Below are 22,012 nucleotides of genomic sequence, written 5' to 3'. Positions count from 1 at the left end.
AGGGAACCTCAGCTCTTGACTGTACGGGAACGTCCACTGTCACCGTTCCCACTCAGGAATAGTGCAGATATTGTCTAGAGCAGTGGCGGGGGATTTCTCGGAGCATTTCTCATGGAGAGGGGGGAGTTTATCACGAAAGCCGATGCCTCCGTGTGCTGCTGGCAGACGAGACAACAGATATCGCTGCTGACCCCCAAAAAAAGGCTTCACGTCAAATCGGTCCTCCTGAGGAAAGGCTGGATGAATCCAGTGTGCTGCACTGTACACACCCAGCCGAGGGGAGGAGGCAGGTGTGTCCTGACACACAAAGAATAAATGATTTAAAATATATATATATATATTTATCCATCGTCTACCACTTTATCCATTGAAGGGTCGCGGGGCCAATCCCAGCAGACATAGGTCGAGAGGCGGGGTTCACCCTGGACAGGTCTCCAGCCTATCACAGGGCCACATACAGAGACAAACAACCATTCACTCTCACATTCACACCTACGGTCAATCTAGAGTCTCCAATGAACCTGACCTCATTCTGCATGTCTCTGGACTGAGGGAGGAAGCCGGAGAACCCAGAGAGAACCCACGCATACACGGGGAGAACATGCAAGAACATACAGTATATATATATATATATATATATATATATATATATATATTAAAAGGCTTTAAAATAATGTCTGAATTGATTGCATAGCAATTTTGCAGCACTGCTGCTCTCTCTTTCAGAGATGCCTCTTCATCATCACCATAGAAAATTTGTAATTTTTAAATATAAAACATCAGTACCACCCAGAAGTAACTGGCCAGCCCCTTGTCACTGAAGCACTATGTCTCATCATCTGTGCAAACAAAGGGTCCGAGCCAGAAAAACAAACCGAGGGGCCGTTAAACTGATCCAGCAGTGCAGCTGTCATCAGAAGCTGACGTCGCCCCTGATGACGCTCCGGAGAGAAGAATGGCTCATTTCACTAAATGTATGCATTTCCTGCATCGCTCCCCGCCCTCGCGTCGCTTTCCTCCGTGTCTCGAGTTGGAACGGATCTAAGACATGAGGAAAAAGACTTCGGCGGAGGAGGCATGACATTTAAGACAAACGAGACGGCTGCATTTATCTTCTAGAATGGTTTGTTGGATTGAAACGCCAACCTACAGCGCGCTCGCTCGCCCTCTCTCTCTCTCAATCACACACACACACACACACACACACGCACGAACACACACAACCTTGGCCCCATGTTCCTTTCAGTGAGTGCAGCCTCTCAGCCAGTGACTGAACCCCCTTTGTTCGCCGGTGACCCTCTTAAGCGCAGGTTGAAGCCTGCAGCCATTCCACTTTGGATTTGGACCCTATCGCGTGTCACACGGCTAAGTCGACCAGCACCGGGCCTCTTCACTCAAACGCACGGCAAACAAGTGTCCATTCACATCACAATGGCCGCTGTTTGAGCTAAAATAACTATAGATCGCCAGCGTTATGAGCAACCACGGAGGCCGCGTCCCCTCAGTTAAAGATGCTATGAAAAACAATCATCTGTTGTCAAGGTTACGTTCCAAAAACGGGGTTTCTATTTCATCCAAGTACATGCCAAGTTGCAAAACCGAGTAGAAACTGGGCCCATTAGAAAAAGGTCAACCAACCACGACTCTGCTTAAAAATACCGCTGACAAAACAAGACATTAGCTCGAACTTTGAAATCTCATGATGAGGAAACCAACCACCCTCGGGCAGTGTTTCAGTACCAGGATGGCCGAGAGGTTAAGGCGTTGGACTTAAGATCCAATGGGCGAATGCCCGCGTGGGTTCGAGCCCCACTCCTGGTATTGTCTACATCTTTATAGGCTTTGTGTCTACCAGATCAAACAGATTCGTGGTACATGAACAAGTCCAACACCAACAACTTGTCGGTGCCCAATGGCTCAGAAAGCAGAGGTAGTCATCCCCTAACAAGAAGTGTCCCTGGGCGAGACACGTAATCCTAAATTACCTCTGACGGCAAAATATGAATGTGATAGAAAAGGCACAGTAAATAGCAGTGCTATATGAATGTGGGTGACTGTAAAGTGCTTTGAGTGGTTGACCTAGAAAGCGGCTATCTAAATACTGTCCATTTACATCTTTTGGCCAAACAAGGATTGCAAGCGATGCAGCAGACAGGGTAACTCAAAGACAACCGTGTCAAGACATTAAACAAGATACTGATGGAAAATTGATCGGTTGTGTTAGTTAAGTGAGAATCCTTCTTTGTTGCTGCCATAATTAGATATCCATCCATTATCTATACTCCAGCCCTGACAAGATGTTGGTGCAGTTACAGTTGAGAGTTGCCATGAAGCTCTAACCGTGCAAAGACAAACACAATACCAGGAGTGGGGCTCGAACCCACACGGGCATTTGCCCATTGGATCTTAAGTCCAACGCCTTAACCTCTCGGCCATCCTGGTACTGAGCTGCACTCGATGGTGATGAATTCAAATGCAGAGGACCAGGAAATGGACCAGACTGAACCAACCCTTTGTAGAGGTTATCATGAGATTTCCGATGGTTCTGATGAGCCGTTCGCTTTGCCTTTTTAACCATGATGGTGGAAAAAGAAGAGGTACACGGGTTCTTCAGTCTTCGGTAATCTAAACACTGCCTATTCACATCTTTTGGCCAAACCAGGAAGGAGGACCAATGCAGAAGACACGGTAACTCGACAAAGACAAAGACAAATTAATTACTAAAACAAATGTCCGCGCCTCGTTCAGGAGACGGTGTTCATTAGTGGGTGCGTTAGTTAAGTTACCTGAGAATCCTTCTTTGTTGCCGCCAAATTATCCATCCATCCATTATCTAAACCACAGGCTGAAAAATTGTTGGTGTAGATGACTTGTTCATGTGTTACCACACATCTCAGAGGAACATGGATGAAACATTAAGCCTATAAAGAGGAACACGATACCAGGAGTGGGGCTCGAACCCACGTGGGCATTTGCCCATTGGATCTTAAGTCCAACACCTTAACCTCTCGGCCATCCTGGTACTGAAACCCTGCCCCAGGGTGGTTGGATGGCTCATCATGAGATTTCGAATGGTTCTGATGAGCCATTAGCTTTTCCTTTTTAACCATGACGGTGGGAAAAGAAGAGGTAAACGGGCTCTTCAGTCTTCGCCGGCAGCCCTGGGTCTTATGTCGTTGCGTGGGACTATAGCTCACATTGTGCTCTACATCTTAATGCGATTTCCCGACGGCAGTCATGTGTTGTCGAAGTAATTTAGTTATTATAATATGTCCTATACGTCGCCTGAGTGTTTCATTCATCCCAGTGGGTGAGCACGTAGGATGAAATTATTTAGATGGAATCGATGCTTGCGTGGTAGGTAATAAAAATTGTTTGAAAAAGTGTTTTCCACAAACATGCAGATCACTGCTCGGGTGTCAAGGTGACGCCAACGCGGATTTGGAGTTCCCTTTGTACTGGAAACAAGTGAACTTATCTCGCCTCATTGGCAGGAGTGAGTATCAAAGGGCCCGTTCAGATGGTTTATTTTCGGAGCTGCCTTTAACACCTGCCTTCATATGACTGTCAGCCTGTTGCTGCTGGAACAACAAGACATCTGACATGTACAAAGTGAGACGTGTCTTTGTCAGGTCTCAAGTGCGTCTCCGTTGGATTCATCAGCTTAATCAGGTCAACTGGGACCTGGATTGACAGGTCATGTGTCAAGCGCGGATGTCTCACACGGAAAAAAGCGGCTCCAGATTTTTCCTTGAGCCGCTTTTTCAAACCCTTCCGCCGATCAATCCGATCCGGGAAAAGTTTGCTAATCCCTCATGCTTTAGAGAGAGAGAAAACACATCTACCTACATTTATTGTGAATACATTGAAGTACTTTAATCCTTTGCCTTTAGTTTGTTGCAAGAGTTTTTTACACTTGCAACAAACTAAATTGCCTCCACATTCTCTCCATATCTATTGGGTTAAATTTGGATTATTGCGTTGTGCTGGCTAATGCTTCACTTTCAGCGTCGGTGGCTCTGATTTAACACATCACAGTCAGTTCACTTTGCGAGTGAGGTGACAAAGTTGTACGTGCAAATGATCCTATTAACTTTTTTGCATGCATTTTTTTTATAGATAAATGTTATCTACAGCGTGCTGTCATTGCACGTCCCATGGATCACTTGTTAAAATCAGACTTGTCTCTTTCTTTCTCCTGATGGATAAGAAGCAACAGCTACGAGCACTGACGGCGGCTCTGTTCCATCTAGATGGGGCGTGTCAACCTGCACGGACAACACCAACCAGGGCAGGAAGTGACGCGCCCAGACTGAACGCAGCCGTTGCCATCGACGATACTTGTCGGCAGGACAACAACGCTGCTACAGGTCAGCGGGTCACACCGCTGATGGTGGTGCAGAGTGCGGGCGGTTCGATTCCAGGTTTGGACGTTGAAAAAAATGCTACCTATGATATGAAGCCAATTGTAAGCTGCTTTGGACAAAAAGCAAAATGAACGTACCGTTCAAAAAATTGCATTATTTTCTTTTACAACCGGAATTTCCCTGTGACTTCATGCAGAGTCACAAGAATAACATGTTCCTCTGCGCAAAATGTACGAGATTGTTCTTTGGATTTAAACTGTCAACAGGACGTAAATGCATGTTGTCAGGTGGGTGTTGATCTGCTCACTGACTCTCACTGACTCTCAGACACTCCCGTCTCCTCCTCCTTCTCTGGCATTCTGGCCGACTACAACCGGCACCGCGACGCGTAGCGAAGAAAACATTAACAATGATAAGTGATCACAGGTCGCTAATCATTGTCCAGATCACTTCTGTTGAGCGGGTCTGTTCGCCCGGGGGGGGCAAAACTGTTGGAGGAATTCTTCTAATTCGTGCGATGACTTTGAAGTTGAAATTGTTCAATTGTTTTTGGGTTTTTTTATGTTTTTGCAAAAAAAAAACAGTGATACATTTTCAAATTTAAAAAAAAAAGGGTTTCAGCTTCTGAAAACAGAAAAACAAAAAAAGGAAAAATGAAGTGAAGGCGTGAGGATCAGTCTGCACTTTGAGGACGCCGCTGCCGACGTCCTTTAAACAACAGACGCAGCCAAACGCTGCTCGTGTCACATGTCACTCTCCGTCACCTCGGCTCCGGCAAGTCGACTGAAGAGCGGCAGCACGGTAAACACTCTGTGAAAAACTTTCTTCTTCCCAAAAACTTTGATGTTCGCTGGCTGAAAAGTGTGATTGACACTTATGTAGAAGGCGGGAGGAAAAAAATCTGCAACACATCAAATATATATATATATTTTATTTTTTTTAAAGAGCGACGTTGTTGTTTCCCCACTGCAGATTAGATTCTCCACATCTCTGTCTTGCTTTTGAAAAGCGACGTCTCCTCATTGAAAGACGCAGTCGAGGTGAGGAGTCGCGCGGGACACGTCGGGCCCTTTTCCGTTAATCATTATCCGGCCGCTTTTCAAATCTTGACATCGCAGCGGATCGGCCGCCGGCTCCGCCGAGAACCCGACGGGCGTCAAACATTTACCAGTTCTCTGCCAGAGTCAGAGCAATCCGGCCAATTCATTATTCCCCCCTGTCACTTCCCCTCCCCTCCGCAGCTCAATCACACAGATAAGACGGGTGACGTTTTGAAATCCTGTGGAATTTTTATTGAGCTGTTTTCCCTGCGTGTCATTCAACACAATTTTGAAACATCTTTAAACTCTTTCATACAAAATCTCCCTTTTTGAAAAACATGGCTTGTTGGCGAACGAAAAGGATCCAGACTTCCTCTCAAAGGACAGGAAAACAAATCTTCTCGTGGTGTTTTATTGTTCACACCTCAGTGCAGGTTCTTAAGTTTCTTGGCTTCTGATTAACCCGATGACCTGGCGTCAGTGAAAGTTGCCTTGGACTGCTGTAGCGAACACACTGTACTTGCAGCTTTAGTATTTTTTCTCGCCCATTCGATATGAATATAAAAACCTGGTTATTGAAATGGGTTGTTTTTTTTCTTGCAGTTTACAAGATTCAAAGTGTGCGTTCAGCCAATGGGCTCGCCCGATTCCGTCTAACGCTGCGAAGGTCACGAGCGCTAACGGCGGTTCAAAGGTCCGTCCGGTCGCCACTTCGCCTCATTTCGTTTCCTTGTTGATTCTGTGCAGAAAAGCCGTTGGGCCAAACACGGCACAAGTTGTGGAGTCGTGGACGAACTGAATGTGGACAAAGAATTTAGACAAAGAGACAAATGGCATTTCCCATGTTACCCTTTCCCCCCCCCGTCCCGTAAGTGTGACGGGACTCCTTCTCTCACGAGGAGCCCGCAACAACTTGTCTGCATTCCTGTCTTGTTTTCCTGTGAAGCGTCAATGTCACAGAAGCCGTTTTGAGCCATATGAACTCCGGGAGGAGGCCGCAACACCGCGGACGGACATTTGCCGCTTCGACGCGATATTGGACATTACATTACCTTCTGCGGCGTCCGGGTACGGGGAGCTGCGAGAGCCGAGGACCAAAACGGCGAAGTCTCTGCGCTCGTCCCCTCGCTTCCGTCTTTGGTTAACGCCGAATACTACATGTTTGTTTTTTTCAGAGCCCGGTTTGATCTGCGCCACCCGAGGAGACGAGCGCGGGACGACGGAACAAGAGGCAGGTACAACGCTCGGCTTTCTGTCTGTGGATGAGACCGGCCGGATGTGAAGCTGCGTATTCTCCCCATCGCCTTTACTGCCACCCCCCCCCCCCTCCTGCCTCATTTGGCTGCAGCTAAATGTCTTGTGTGAGATAACATCGCAGTAGGAAATTCCGCCTGTGTTGCCAGACTGCTCAGTTTTCTCCCCATGGGCTGGCAACAATGTGCGTCCTTCATAAGTGCCTCCGCCGCGCTCAGGATCTCCACTCATCCCCTGTGAGCCCGGTCAAAAAAAAAAAAAAGACCTGCCGGCGAAACCCAATGCCAACGGCGCTCCCAGCTCCACGCCAGAGCCCCCGCGCAGCCAGAGCCCCCGCGCAGCCAGAGCCCCCGCGCAGCCGCAGCCGCAGCCGCCGCAGCCGCAGCCGCCGCTGCCGCAGCAGCTATAGCCACTGGGACGTCCGGCCTACGATCATGCAGTTACTCACAAATGTCCAGAGAGACTTGTTTTTTAAAAAGCGGTGACTCTGTGGCTTCAACCATTTGTTGTACATTCCAGTGTGCTCAATGGGAAATATGACTATGAATGTATGTATGAATATGAATGGGCTTCTTTTTTCAAAATGCACTGAATAAACTTGAGTTTGTGTCACGTCAAGTATTGAAGGTCGTCTATTGATCATGTCTCTGCTGGTTGTGGGTCAATCTTTAAAAAGAACAAAATAGTTCCCTCGACAAACAAAAAAACCCATTATCTTCATTTTTACACTATGATTTTTGTGCAGATTATATCAAACAAGATATAACGTGATTTAAAAAGCTTTTGAGCTGCCGGTAGTCAGATTCTGTCTAAACTAAGACAGAATTGCAAAAGTGATGCTAAGCTAAGCTAACTAGCTGCTACTTCTAGCTTAATTTTTAGACTATGATTTTTTTTTGTACAGATTAAATTAAAGAAGATGTAACATGGTGTAAAGATCTTTTGTGCTGCTGGTCGGCAGATCTTTTGTTTCGGTTGGACAGAGGCGGGCTACATGTTTCCAGTCTTGAAGCTAAGCTAAGCTAACTAGCAGACATGAGCGTGGTGTTGCTGCTCTCATCTGACTCTCGTCAATAAACAAACAAGCCGTTTTTACAAAGTATTAATTTACCAGTGTTCCTGTAGCCAAGAAGGAAAATGAATCTCCTGGATAATTCAACTGAAACGGGGAACAATAGGCCACATTCATAAAACATGACCCATTTCACCCTTTGAATGTTTCTCATCGAAATGCTTGTTCAAAGTCAGAGAAGACTTCCCTCTTCGTATTTTCTGATTCTGTTGTCCATCATCGAGGGGTGCGGCAGCTAACAATGACAGGATTTATACATCTCCTCGCACTTTGCACCTGTATGTCAAACAAAAAGAGCTCTAAATTAACCCAATTAATTGACCTATATTAAGGGCGAGTTACTTATTTTATGTTTTTTTCAAAAAGTCAAGTAAAGTCTCAGTCAAATGATGAAAAGAGGAACATGGGACACATTTGTCAGCGTCATCAATCTGCTCAAATTCAGTGGAAATAGACATTTGCAGTCGCGCTCACGTTCACTCAGCCGCGAGTCGCCGTCTGTGTGGTCCGTTGTACCGAACACCTGATGACTCTCGGAAAGCAGGACGGCTCCTGGTTGGTTTAAACATACTCTTGTATATATATATATAAAAAAATCTTTCCTGTCAAACTTCTGTGGTGTCACTCATTCGGCAGGTAAAGGAAAGAATGAGTCAGGGACAAAAAAAGAAATATATATATTTCATAACACTTGTCGACAATCCCCAGAGACAAATTGTTTGTTTTGTGAATTCCCCTGAGATTTAAAAAGCCCACAGCAATTTCTGGCAAACGCACGGCGGCTACAGACGAGCTCCTCTCGGAGCCCCTCAGCTGTGTGTTCAGAGACGGAGGCCGCAGCGCCGGCACGGATTTATGTCTTGTGCCTTTACTATATGGTTGCCCGTGGCGACGTGCAGCGCAACGGTCAGCTCACCTCGCAGATTGACCCGGACAGCGGCTGTCAACCGTGGCGGGGCCACGAAGGCTCGGAGCCACGAAGGCTCGGAGCCTATAGTGTACGCGCAATTTCAAGAGGCCGCGTCGGATAGTACTTATCCGCTTCCCGCAATGTAAACACCGACCTTAAATCCCCGAGTCTTTATATAGTCCTCTCGGTGTGGGGAGCCACAACACACAGCGTTGCCACGGCAACTAAACGGTTACCTCCCGCGCTGCCGAGATTAGTGGGTTGTTGTTGTCCGGGGCAGGGTGAACTGTTTTTGCGCGCCGTATATGACATAAAAGGCTTTTTTGTATTTGGCCTTGCGTCTCTAAATTCGGAGCGTCTGCGCCATGAGCGCTCAAGGCTCTTTGACGTCTCGCCCTGTCGACGTCCGTGACCTTTCAGAGCCAAAGAAATGTCCCGCAGCAGGGCAGCAGACAAAACACACCGACACATCCGGCCTCCCCGTCCACTTGGCACTCAACGGGTGATTGACAGCTACAGCAACTCGGATTGAATTCCTTCCCCGCAATTGATTATGGATCTCCGCCAACCGCTGGAAAGACAGAAACGAGCTTCGCGTTCCTCCTGTCTCCTGTCTTGGTGCTAGGATAAGCTAACTTGATGCTACATGTAGCTTCGCATCTACACTATGACTTTTGTACAGATTGAATTAAAGAAGATATGACACGGTTTGAAAAGTGTTTTTGCTACTCCTACATGCTACATGTCTCCCCCGTTTCCAGTCTTGGTGCTAAGCTAAGCTAACCAGCTGCTACCCGTGGCGTCATGTTTACTCTACAGAGGGACGGTTAATTATCGATCTCCGCCAACCGTTGGACAAGACTCCAAGTTCCAGACAGATTCAAAAGTCCAATATTTGATTTCAGAAAAGTGGATAAAATGGCACTTTCTACAATTCAAATCACATCTTTAAATAACTTTCACTCGCTGCAAGGGTGATTTTGAAATAAGGTCAACAGAATCAGCGTATTTAAGTCCCCAGATCAGCCCCGGGGGGAATGCAATCAGACCATATGCAGACTTCCGGACGTCCGCAGCCTTACCTCCTCCTCGGAGGTTGGTTAGCCTTCGCCGGCGCTATCTGGCAGACGAGGGCTCTCGCGGCCGCTGTCGGAGCCCGTTCCGAGGGTGAGACAAGGTTAATGACGCTCCGCCGCCGCGCTTTATCACCGCTAAGTGACACACCCGGAGTTTGTACAGGGGGCTGCACTTCCTGCCCCGAGGAATGCCGTTCAGGAGGTGTGGAGTTCTTCTCCCTTCGCGTTCGCCCGTCGTGTAATGATTTACCGTGAAATACAGATTGTGCAACTTGCTACGGCAGTGGTAGCATTTATATTAGCAATATCTAATTGTAGTTTTATTTGTATTTTTCCCTTTTTCTGACACGTGCTTTTCTCTGTCTGCAGTTCAGAGGGACAGAACTTTTCTCCTCCACAATCATCATCCCGACGGCGACAGTTACTGGTTACAGGGTTGGGCAGTGATGGATTACATGTAATCTGGATTACGTAATCCGATTATAAAAACAATACCTAACTATAATCAGACCAGATTACAGTTGAAAAATGTGTAACTAGATTATAGTTACATTGTCAAGGATCATTCAAATCATTTTAATTATGAATTTAAAATATGGCAATTTTAAAATCACGAATTTTACAAATAAAAAATTACAATAAATATATATATATATATATATATATATATATATATATATATATATATATATATATATATATATATATATATATATAACCATAGCTAATGACTCATTTAACATGCAGGTAAGGTTTTTGAGTCTTGTAACAAGAGTTACAAAGAAACGCTTTTTTTGGTTCGTTTTGCAAATGCTGAATATGATTAATGCATTTTATTTGCATTTAAGATGTTTAAAGAGGTTTAGAAAGTAGATTTGGGGAACTCCAAATTTCATGGTTGCGTCCATTTTTGTTTATTTATGGTGCAATATTTTTCATATTCATCCAAAAGTATTCAGATTAGATTACATTGTTTTTGTAAATCAACGCATTGCGTAACTGATTACAAAAGTTGCCATGTACTTTGTATTCAGTGAGTGATTACAAGGTACTCTGACACAACCCCGCCCGCGACGACGCATTTAATCATCCTGAGAATCATCGTTTGAGTCTTTAACCCTTCTCTCCCTGTTTCCTATTCGTCTCCTTCCTCCGCTCCCACCTCTTCCTCCTCGACCCCGCCTGATCTTCACTCCCATGTCGACCCACGTTCACCCCAATGATTCACTCCTGTCTGTCCGGGAGGGGGGCGCTCGCAGTTTACTGTGAGCCTGTTGGTGTGTGTGGTTTTGGACAGGGGGATGCGGGTCCACACTGCGAATGGGGCGGGTCGCCCTCGGCCTCTGCCAGCGTTTCGTCTGGGTCAAGGTCAGCTCGTCACCTTCCTGTGGAATGTGTCGATCGCCGCGCTGCAAACGCAAGAACGTGAAGAGAAAAGGCCCATCGCCCCGCGCCTGGGACAGGGAGGAAGGTGGAGCGGGAGAAAGATCGCTGCTCAGTCGCAGACACGTCCCCGAGCTGTAAACACAGTGACAGGCGTAAACAAGACGCATAAATAATCAGCGTTTCTATTCAAGCCGTGAATATGAACATATACTGTGTGCAAAAGCACCTGCACGTAATCTGTGGGACAATTTACATGTAATCATGCGCATTATATCTCACACACACACACACACACACACACACACAGAGAGAGAGTTAATGCAGAGGAAGCTGTTACTTAAGGGACTAACATGAGTAAATATTAGCAGGGAACACTTGGTGTGTGTGTGTGTCTGTGTAAGAGTGGGTGCGTGCATGGCAGACTGTGTTTACCCTGCAGATGTCTGTGGTGTGTGTGTGTGTGTGTGTGTGTGTGTGTGTGTGTGTGGGGGGGTGAGTGTTTATTAACTTGTCTGTACAAATGTGTATATTAGTCAGATTTTCTACCAAATGAGTGAAACGAGGCCACTTAAACCCTCCAGGAAATCAGCTCCGGACCCGCTCGTGTTATTTTCTAAGCCCGGAGTTACACATCATCCGATCTCCGTCCCAAATGGCTGCTCCAGCTCCACCGCCCCGAGCGAGAAGGACAGCGGTGGTGAAAGCCGGGGGGGGGGGGCCAACAGCTTCGACCAAAGTAAGAAGGGCTCCGCTGAGACGAGAGGCCGGTGCCGCTCATCTCTTTTTCAAACGTCTACGCTCGTTCGGGACTTCTCCACTTCAGGGAAGTCCACAGACTCCGTTCGGTGGAGTGGACGACGTGAGGAAGACTTGTGGGTTTAGGCCTCTGTTAGTTATGTATATGCAACTTTTAATTTCAGTCCCAGTGCAACATTTGCGTGGATGACATTATTTCTATCACTTGCATGTGATTCCAGCTCTTCTGCCTCATTACTCCATTGGATGACCTTCATGCTGCTGTCATGTTACAAGCCAGAAGCTTATATCTTACAATACATATGTCTTTATTAACATAATATATATATATAGCTTATATAAGGATGACTGCGATTAAAGGTCAAATCTGCGGCGGCAACAACAACAACAACAACAACAAGCGTGTCCAGGCGTGTGCATCACTTTTTAAGTGTCCTCCGGAAACGAGTTGATGAAGATTTCACATTTGCACGTGTGTTTCCTCAAGTTGCAAATGTGTCTTTTAACGTGACTGATAAGTTGGGCTCATAATGTGGCTCGACTGCACGACCGGGAGCGACAGCGCGAGCTCTGGAAACAGCCGCACTCACTGTACGCTCACGGCGGAAATCTGTAGCGTGACGGTTTCCTCCGAGAGGAAATTGAAATTATGCTTTTTGGGGGTTTTTTGATACAACAAATATGTAGTTGATTTTGGTGTATTTAGATTTTGCACCTGAAGGAAGGAGAAGAAAAAAAAGCTCGTCATAATATTGAACAACTTCTTCTTTGTCCAATGAGCCTTTGCTTTAACGTGACGTCAACTGCGGCCCGTCACCTCAGTCTGCCGCGGCTCCGCCCCTGGAGGCCCAAACACTGACGGGAAAAAACACTAATGGCTTTCAGCGCGGCTGCATTTCCCACCTCGCCAGCGCTGTCGCCGCCGTCGAGCCTCGGGCCTCGGCCCACAAGCTCCCTCTGAGGCCAAAGCCGCTCGTAAAACACCAGCCGGCGACTCGGCGTCGGCGTCGCCCGACTCTCCATGAATCCCCGGGTCTGTGCGGGGGGGGAACCGACGGGTGCGAGTGTGTGTGTGTGTGTGTGTGTGTGTTTACCGTGAGGAGGACGTCATGGCCGCTGAAGAAAGGGCGCAATTATAAGCAGCGCGCCGCTGCTGCGGTTTTAAGAACAGGCCCTCCTGTCGCCCGGGAGAACAAGTGGCAATTTAGAAGCACTCGCCATAATAACCCTCAGTGTGGGGCTGGCCCCCGCCACGTTCAGACTACAGACAAATGGTCAGATCTGGGCAGCTGGTTTCATCTCCTGAGGAAGAGAAAACTTCCAGCTTCAATATCTAATGACTTAATCACTTTTAGCGCACGGGGCCCACGTCACAACTGTTATTGTGTTCAATCCATCACCGCCCACTCATTTATCAATCAGGCTTATTAATCAATTCACATTTATGACCTTTTTTCACTGCTTGGGGCAAGTGAGTCCATGAAACGTCGGATGTGGCGTGAGACACAAGCACTCAAACGAAAGATGAACCATTTTCACCAAAGCCCTTTTGGAACATATCTTGAAGGTAAACGTTATATTTCAGTAACAACAATTTCACAATTCGCTAAACTCCAGCGTTGGCAATGTCTCAGTACTTTTAAATGATCGTTCTGTTTCTTATTGTGAGTTCCCTATAGTTGCCTTCACCTGTGTACCCCCACCGGACAATGGAGGAGATTACCAAGATCTATATGTAAAAGACCTCATCATTGGATGAGGGAGAGATTTTTTTTTGTTGACCCGCCATGGTCGCACGTTACACCGAGGCCAGAGATACATTCACTAGACGGCCCCAACGTCGGGGCTCGGCCGATCCCTGTTTGGCTTCCATGTGGTTTCGGGGACGGTTGGTTGACGGACCTGGCTGTCAGCTTCCTGCCCAGCAGCAGACTGATTGGATGGAAGGGGTTTTGTGTCACTGTTTGCTCTGGTTAATGAGCGGAAGGAAGGTGAGCCAATACAACACACACACACACACACACACACACACACCCTTGACAGTGTGTGTGTGTGTGTGTGTGTGTGTGTGTGTGTGTTAAGGGTGACTGCCTTAAGCCTCACATCCCTCGTCGGGCTAATTAGTAGTCGGTTTTTAAATAAACACACAGCGAGCTGCGGAGGAATCTAACCTGTGGAAGGAAGGGGGGGGGGGGGGGGGGGGGGGGTTGAGGAATGCTCCATCCATCATTGAGCGACACAGACACACATGACCGGGGAGGAAACGCACATTTCTCCCGGTCACGGCCAGAAAATTAAAGACTTCCTCTCTCCATAAGGAGAAACTCTTTTTTTTTTTTTAAAGTACATTTTACAAACTGCTCACAGAGTAAATAAAAGTTTCCGCTTTAGCGTCTCCAGCTTCGTGGTCGACAGCATTACGTTTTATGGACGTATATCACAAAACAACATTCAAGCCAAAAGAAACGAAATCAAACAGATTTGACCAGTAATCATCGGAGCAAATGATTCTATGGAATTATTCCATATTCCCAAAATGGAAGTCTGGGACAGCGGCGCTCCCGTCGAGAGGGAGGGGGCGGCGTCCGGAAGACTGGGTCCGAGACGGGAGGATCCAGATACGCACCAAATGTTTTAAATCTGGTGAATTATCGAGGTACATACTCGTCTGATTACCAGCCACGTGAAGATATGTTGGAGGAGGTCGATGAAGGATTCATTTACACTCCGTCAGGTTTGGTGTGTTGATGGAGGCCGAATGAGACGCTGGGGGAAGCTTTGTGAATCATGGATATGGTCGGCCACAGTAGCACAAGTCAATATTAATAAACAGCACATTATATTATAAAGGGCAGCAGAGTTTGAGGATGTCACAAGGCCAAAAACGCCCCCCCGAGGAGGTTACGAACACAAACATTTTCAGAGTTTCACAGCGTGCCTCGGTTACTCTGTGAGAACCCCCCCTCCTCTTCCTCGCCTCTCTCTCTGGCATCATGAACTCTGAGAGCCCTGGGAGAGTCGGCGGAGAAAGATGGAGGGGGGGGGAGTCAAGATAGAGGAGGAGCGGTTGGGTGGGCAGCCCGGAGAATGCAGAAATCGACTTCTAAACCGATGCAGTAATTCCACCCCCCCCCCCCCCCCCCCCTTTTACATTTGGTATGCAAGGGGGGGCCAGTGCGTAACCCTAAACCCACTATCGCCCGTCGCACACAGAAAGGCGGGAGGCGTAGTCGACAGTTGGTGGCTGGGGGCCGCCGAGTCTATCGGCCTTGTTAATCAATACGGGGGTTCCACTCCGCTGGACGGCGATTGGTGCAAGCCGACGCCTCGGCCCCCGCTATTCTCTCGCAGAAAGAGGAGGCACCTGTTCCCGGAGACTTTCACCTGCGGTTTTTCGCAGCTCGGCCGGAGGCGGCCGGCCCCAGCGTGAGGCCCCCGGAGCAGCCAGGCCCCAGGAAAGCCCTCGCACGCACACACACACACACACACACACACACACACACACACACAAACACACGGGAATGTCGGCGAGGGTCTCATTCCGCCATACGAAAAAGAAAAATGTTCCACCTGTTGCGAGAAAGTAATTGCCGGTATGAAAGTAGAAGTAAATGCTGGGAACTGCTGAGGTTCTGACCTGTAAGCGCTGCACGAAGTCCTGTGTGGAAATCCACCAACATGAGCATCTCCATTTCAGCTTCACTGTAAAATTATACTCTGGTAACCATATGTAAACCATTACATGTGCTCGGGAAGTTATAACTCAAAAACGTACAATGTGCGCCCCATCGCCGCCATCTGGAACCAGCGGAATGCAAAGTCATAGAGCTGTATATGCTTAAAAGAATTAACAGTTCATAAAATCATATCGTGCATGTTGAGCAGTGAACATTGGACTGTGTATTTTTTTTTCTCCAAACTAAGTTTATAGATTAACATGGACGTTAACACGATGTGCCAGTTCTGAAAATGTTGTTCACACTGAATGAGGTTAAGAATACTTCCTCACCGTCCGTTAGCTGTCGCTTTTGTGTACGCACCGGAAAAAAATACGGGGGTTTTTTTGCGGCTCAGCTCTGGCTCCGTAGATCGAAACCCCCCCCGAGAATGGTGCGGACCGCACCACACAACGACGCGAATGCTGTTTGACAGGTGACACCTTAAGAGGCGCGCTGGCGTCAGTGGCGCTGCAACTCCGCAGTTTTTTTGTTAAGGTGCGAATAAACGCGCATACGTTTGGCTCCACCAGAGGGCAGCGCTGAGTCGGACGAAACAAACATGGCGACTGTGGAAGAGGTTCTGGTAATGTACGCCTTGCGAAAGAGGCAAAAGGCGGTCGCGCCGTACACGGCGGTGGTGGTGATTTTTTGCAGTTTCTCGTAATGTCTCTCGTCAAAAAATGACGGCGTTGCGTCATGTGTCACCATGTGTCCTCGCGCTGTGCAATACCTGTTGGCCCCCCTACTGGACCAGTCTGGCCAAGAAGAACCATATGTGCCATTCCGTGTGCCGAAATGTCAAAATAAAGCGAATAATAAAACTGTGTTTCCGAGCCAAGGAAAGTGAAAGCTCAGCAACAGGAAAATGCTGTGATGACACGCGAAGATTCGCCCGCAGTGTCAGTGTGCTTGTAAAACATGTGAGGAAGGAGGCGACAACGCTCCGTATCCAAATATGTATGAGGCCCGAAAAAAAGTTCTCCGCTCATGTTTTGACATATTACACCTAGTATATTCTTCATTCTGTGTTCGGTTCAGTTGTGGTTTTCACATTTTTCTCTCGGGCACACTGGTGTTTGCCAAACAGCAGAATACAGTGAGTTATAGGGAAGTGTCATAACTTTTTTTTTGGGGGGGGGGGGGGGGGGTGGGATGATTTGGTTTTAGCCTCATTCACAATACAGACCCACCGGCTGGTACGTACGCTCAGCTGAGCTAAAGCAAGCATCCTTCAGCAAATACAGGAGTTTGGCGCTAATGAGCCGTCTGCTCCGAACTGCCTCCGCCTCCATTGGAAGCTGATGAATCCAATAAGACGTGTGAATGACTTTAATTAGCGCTATCAGGAGGCTGGATCTGCCCACGTTAGCCTGTTTTCTTTGGGGGCGGAGCTCGGAAACTTGTTTACACACACACACACACACACACACACACACACAGCACATGCGCGGCGTCACGTTTGTCGGGCCTGGCGGTGCGTGGCGGTAATCGGCCCCCGGCACAGCATGCAGCTGAGCGAAACATTGGCACCAGCGTTAAGACAAACAGCCCCCCTCCCCTTGGACCAAGACAACCCCCCGCTGTGGGCTAACAAGACCACATTACACTCCCTTGCCACACACACACACACACACACACACACACTCTCCCTCTATTTTCTCTGCATGCAAGCACGCATACTCTCACACTGTAATTTCCTATGGAAGACTAATAGGGCGAGTCATAAGAAGAAGAAGAAATGAGAGGGGAGATTTTTGGGGATTTTTTTAACATTTCGAGAATAAAGTTGAAATATTATTTTGAGAATAAAGTTGAACATTGTGACCCTGAAGCACTTCTCCGCAGCACCAAACAACCGGACGTTGATGTGTTGTTAGCCAGTTTGCTAAGCTAACGCTAGCTGCTAACCAAGTTGTAAAGTTGCGATATTATTATCGACAGGCTGAATGTTGAAGAGACGACGCGGAGACAACGGGTGTTTGCAACATGAACGTCGACGTGTGTCCTGACACGATTAACGTTCACCTGCAAAACAACCGTTGATGAATTTCGAGAGGCGCGCAGTTAGCGAGGCTAGCGTAGCTACGCTAACGCTAGTCAACGTGCACGTGTGACAGATGAACTGGAACCACAACACGGACGTTTAGGGACATTTCAACTTTACATCTCGACATTTCAACTTATAAATAAATAAGTGAATGATCTGCCTCCTCATTTTTTTTTTTTCCCGTGTGCCTGGCGCTAACACTGTTCCGTAATGTCCCCCCTCCGTCCTTCACCAGTTCACTCGGGGCCACGCGTCACGTACACGCTCACACGTTTTGCACAGTCATTCTCTCCGGCGGCCGGAGGGATGAATGAACGACGGCACGGACGTCGGAACTCGTGCTCCCTTGTGGTCTTGCTTCAGGACCATGTGCTGACGAATTATGTAAACATTGGCCTTTTCATAATTTGGCACAGCCCAAAAAAAAACCAACCCTGTGGGCCACGGCCACAAGACGGTGGCAGAACAAAAAAGAGTTTCCTCACTTCCTCACTTACACACACACACACACACACACACACACACACGGGGCTGGAAGATTCACTGTGACGCAGCTGCTGAAAGAACCCAGGTCACATCAAAATCTGAAAATCATCAAAACGACTATTCATGCTACACCGACGGGGAGAGAAATGTTAATGAACGGGTCAGAGCTACTATCAGCAGTTTCCATGGAGGAAAGTTCAACGTGAAGGAAATAAATTGCCTCATATGGACAAAATTCTGCGTGGAAGCAACGAAAGATGGGACAAATACATTGAGAAATAGGGGAAATATGTAATATATATTTCCATTATACTCATGCAAGTTGTGAAACAAGGCACTATTCGGAACATTTGGCACGACGATGATTTTTCTTTTTGGTACGATTTAGTTATCATTTATGTTTTATTTCACTTTATCAATTGTGTCCTTGGTTGTTTTTATGGTTATTCGTACAGAATTGTGGAATCGATCGACTGTATCCGTTCTCTTTGACCTCGGTGCTGCGTTAAAATGTAAATCATAAAAGTTAATACCCACATACCTATGTACCCCATAATGTGCAGATTTAGTGTTTGGTCAGGATTTGAACCTTCGACCTCTAAGACAGTTGTTGTCATGTTAATTAATAACTCACCAGATTCAACTAATAGATATTTTAATATGACGTTCAGTTAACATCGTCCCTCTCTCTCTCTCTCTCTCTCTCTCTCTGTCCATTCCATGTTGCAATTTATTAAGCGACATGAAATCAGATAAAATGTATATAAAAAAAAACAAGACAACCTGAGATGTGATATAAAACGTTAATAATAATACATGATAAATAATCATCAGCCCTTCGGGAAGGAAAAGAAAAGCAGTTGTTCCTCTTTGCTCCTTAATTGTTTCATTTGTTTCAGAAAAATCCTGCAAGTCTCCAAATAGTTTTCCAGGTCAGACTGACTCACTTTGTCAGTTTACTCTTCATTGTCTGCAGCACTAATTACATTCCCTCCTTATGTCTCTATTGTACCACAGCCCCCCAGGCCTGTTTGTAAAGGGCAGTATGTGGGGTATGAGGGGGGGGGGGGGGGGGTAAACAGAGACAGCATGATTATAACCCTTCCTCCAGGGTGAACATTTTAAACAAACACCTATAGAATGAGCCGTGGATTGACTTTATTCTCCCTCCCCCCGCCCATGCGCGCCGGGCGGGGGGAGTGTCCTCGCTTTCCCCCTTGTATAAAAGCCAACACACCCACAGTGCACACGGCATACAGAGAGAGAGAGGGAGGGAGGGACGGCGTGAGACCGAGAGAGAGACCAGATCCCACTGACAGCACCACAGTGTGCGTGTGTGTGCGTGTGTGTGTGTGTGTGTGTGTGTGTGTGTGTGGAAGGAACGCGCTTGCTCTGGTTCCGGATCCATCGTCTCCAGCTCGTGTGCGCTCGAGCATGAGTCCCCGGGCCGCGTCCCTGGATTAATCGGACCGGCAAAGAGCGCAAGTTCGCTCCCACGTCCCCGAGGACCACTTGTCCAAAGGAAGAGCAGAGAACCCACCACCACCACCTCCACCACCACCTGCACCACCTGCACCACCACCACCGCCACCGCGCAGCGATGGAGCGGTCCATCCCGGGGTGGTGCGCGCTGCTGCTGCTGCTGCCGCTGCCGCTGAGCCTCGTCCTGCCCGGGGGAGCGCGCTGCGCGGCGGCCAAGGAGCTCCAGTGCCAGGAGATCTCCGTGCCGCTGTGCAAGGGCATCGGCTACAACTACACGTACATGCCCAACCAGTTCAACCACGACACGCAGGACGAGGCCGGCCTGGAGGTGCACCAGTTCTGGCCGCTGGTGGAGATCAAGTGCTCCGCGGACCTGCGCTTCTTCCTCTGCAGCATGTACACGCCGATCTGCCTGGAGGACTACAAGAAGCCGCTGCCGCCGTGCCGGAGCGTGTGCGAGCGGGCCAGGGCCGGCTGCGCGCCGCTCATGCGGCAGTACGGCTTCCCGTGGCCGGACCGGATGCGCTGCGACCTGCTGCCCGAGCAGGGCGACCAGGACACGCTGTGCATGGACTACAACCGGAGCCAGACCACCACCGCGTCCCCGGCGGTGGCGGCGAAGCCGACCAACCGGCCCCTGAAGCCGTTCAGCCCCAGGAAGAAGAGCGGCTACGGCCGCGGCGGCGGCGGCATCCCCGGCAAGCACAAGCCGGCGGCTGCGCCCTGCGAGCCGGGCTGCTTCTGCCGCGCGCCCATGGTGCCGGTGACCGGCGACGGCCACCCGCTGCGCAACCGCGTCAAGACGGGGCAGATCCTGAACTGCGCCATGCCGTGCCACAACCCCTACTTCACCGCGGAGGAGAGGACGTTCACCGCCTTCTGGATCGGCCTGTGGTCCATCCTGTGCTTCGTCTCCACGTTCGCCACCGTGGCCACTTTCCTCATCGACATGGAGCGGTTCAAGTACCCGGAGCGGCCCATCATCTTCCTCTCCGCCTGCTACATGTTCGTGTCGGTGGGCTACATCGTGCGGCTGATCGCCGGACACGAGGAGGTCGCCTGCAGCCGGGAGAACGGCGCCGAGCACATCCACTACGAGACCACGGGTCCCGCGCTCTGCACCATCGTCTTCCTGCTCATCTACTTCTTCGGCATGGCCAGCTCCATCTGGTGGGTGATCCTGTCCCTCACCTGGTTCCTCGCCGCCGGCATGAAGTGGGGCAACGAGGCGATCGCCAGTTACGCGCAGTACTTCCACCTGGCCGCCTGGCTCATCCCCAGCATGAAGTCGATCGCGGTGCTGGCGCTGAGCTCCGTGGACGGGGACTCCGTGGCCGGCATCTGCTACGTGGGCAACCAGAACTTGGACAACCTGCGCGGCTTCGTGCTGGCGCCGCTCGTCATCTACCTGTTCATCGGCACCATGTTCCTGCTGGCCGGCTTCGTGTCGCTGTTCCGCATCAGGAGCGTAATCAAGCAGGGCGGCACGAAGACCGACAAGCTGGAGCGGCTGATGATCCGCATCGGGGTGTTCACCGTCCTGTACACGGTGCCGGCCACCGTCATCGTGGCGTGCTACTTCTACGAGCAGCACAACCAGCAGAAGTGGGAGATTACGCACAACTGCGCCTGCGGAGCGGACCCGAGCGCGCAGCAGCACCAGCAGCAGCAGCACCAGCAGCAGCAGCGGCAGCAGAAGCCGGACTACGCCGTGTTCATGCTCAAGTACTTCATGTGCCTGCTGGTGGGCATCACCTCGGGCGCATGGGTCTGGTCCGGCAAGACGCTGGAGTCGTGGCGGACGTTTTGCACGCGCTGCTGCTGGGGCAGCAAGGCCTCCGCGGGCTCCATGTACAGCGACGTGAGCACGGGGCTGACGTGGAGGTCCGGCACGGCGAGCTCCGTCTCCTGCCCCAAACAGATGCCCCTGTCCCGGGTGTAGACCGCCGCGCGCAATCGGACACACGTTTTACAGGAACTTTGGAAACAAGCAGCGAATGTCGGCTCTTTTGGCGCAAAGACTTTATTGGAGAAGACTTTTATCTGTTAAATTATTACAAGTGGAGTCACCGTACTGGCCAGGTTAGGTGACACACCTTTGGTCACGAGTACCCCCCCCCCGCGCGTGTGTGTGTGTGTGTGTGTGTGTGTGTGTGTGTGTGTGTGTGTGCGTGTGTGCGTGAACTGTGAAGTTATGAAATCAGGTCGGGACGTGCTCGTTCCTTTTTGCCTTAAATCCAAAATGACATCCTTAGGATATATAGGGGGGTGGTTGGGTAAAGGGAGGGGGAAGGGAAGTGTGTGTGTGGGGGGGGGGGGGTGATTGTGTTGGCATTGTCCACCAGCGTGTTGTAATTAGCTCATTAATGAACGTCCTAATGGCTCCTGCCTCCACAATGAGACGGAACAATGCACCT

General features: G+C 49.1%; 1 protein-coding gene and 3 non-coding genes across 4 annotated transcripts; 2 read left to right on the top strand and 2 right to left on the bottom strand.

Annotated features, from left to right (window-relative positions):
* Positions 1 to 1,738: 1,738 nt before the first annotated feature.
* On the top strand, positions 1,739 to 1,821 carry trnal-uaa. The gene has a single exon. It is a non-coding gene; the product is annotated as a tRNA-Leu (tRNA).
* Positions 1,822 to 2,359: 538 nt separating this feature from the next.
* trnal-uaa lies at positions 2,360 to 2,442 on the bottom strand. The gene has a single exon. It is a non-coding gene; the product is annotated as a tRNA-Leu (tRNA).
* A 497-nt stretch (positions 2,443 to 2,939) lies between these two features.
* On the bottom strand, positions 2,940 to 3,022 carry trnal-uaa. The gene has a single exon. It is a non-coding gene; the product is annotated as a tRNA-Leu (tRNA).
* Positions 3,023 to 19,385: 16,363 nt separating this feature from the next.
* LOC118311411 (frizzled-8-like) lies at positions 19,386 to 21,683 on the top strand. The gene has a single exon (XM_035635260.2). It carries the CDS (start codon positions 19,714 to 19,716, stop codon positions 21,535 to 21,537), a length of 1,824 nt encoding a protein of 607 aa, XP_035491153.2. The 5' UTR covers positions 19,386 to 19,713; the 3' UTR covers positions 21,538 to 21,683.
* Positions 21,684 to 22,012: the final 329 nt, after the last annotated feature.

This window comes from Scophthalmus maximus, chromosome 5 (assembly GCF_022379125.1).
Source record: "Scophthalmus maximus strain ysfricsl-2021 chromosome 5, ASM2237912v1, whole genome shotgun sequence".
In the NCBI taxonomy this organism is placed as follows: Eukaryota; Metazoa; Chordata; class Actinopteri; order Pleuronectiformes; family Scophthalmidae; genus Scophthalmus; species Scophthalmus maximus.
Note: the sequence above shows the minus strand (reverse complement) of the source record. Positions and strands in the feature narration are given on the sequence as shown.

What these genes read in the sequence shown, in the direction of transcription:
- LOC118311411 (XM_035635260.2), top strand. Translation starts at nt 19,714, where the DNA reads ATGGAGCGGTCCATCCCGGGGTGGTGCGCGCTGCTGCTGCTGCTGCCG.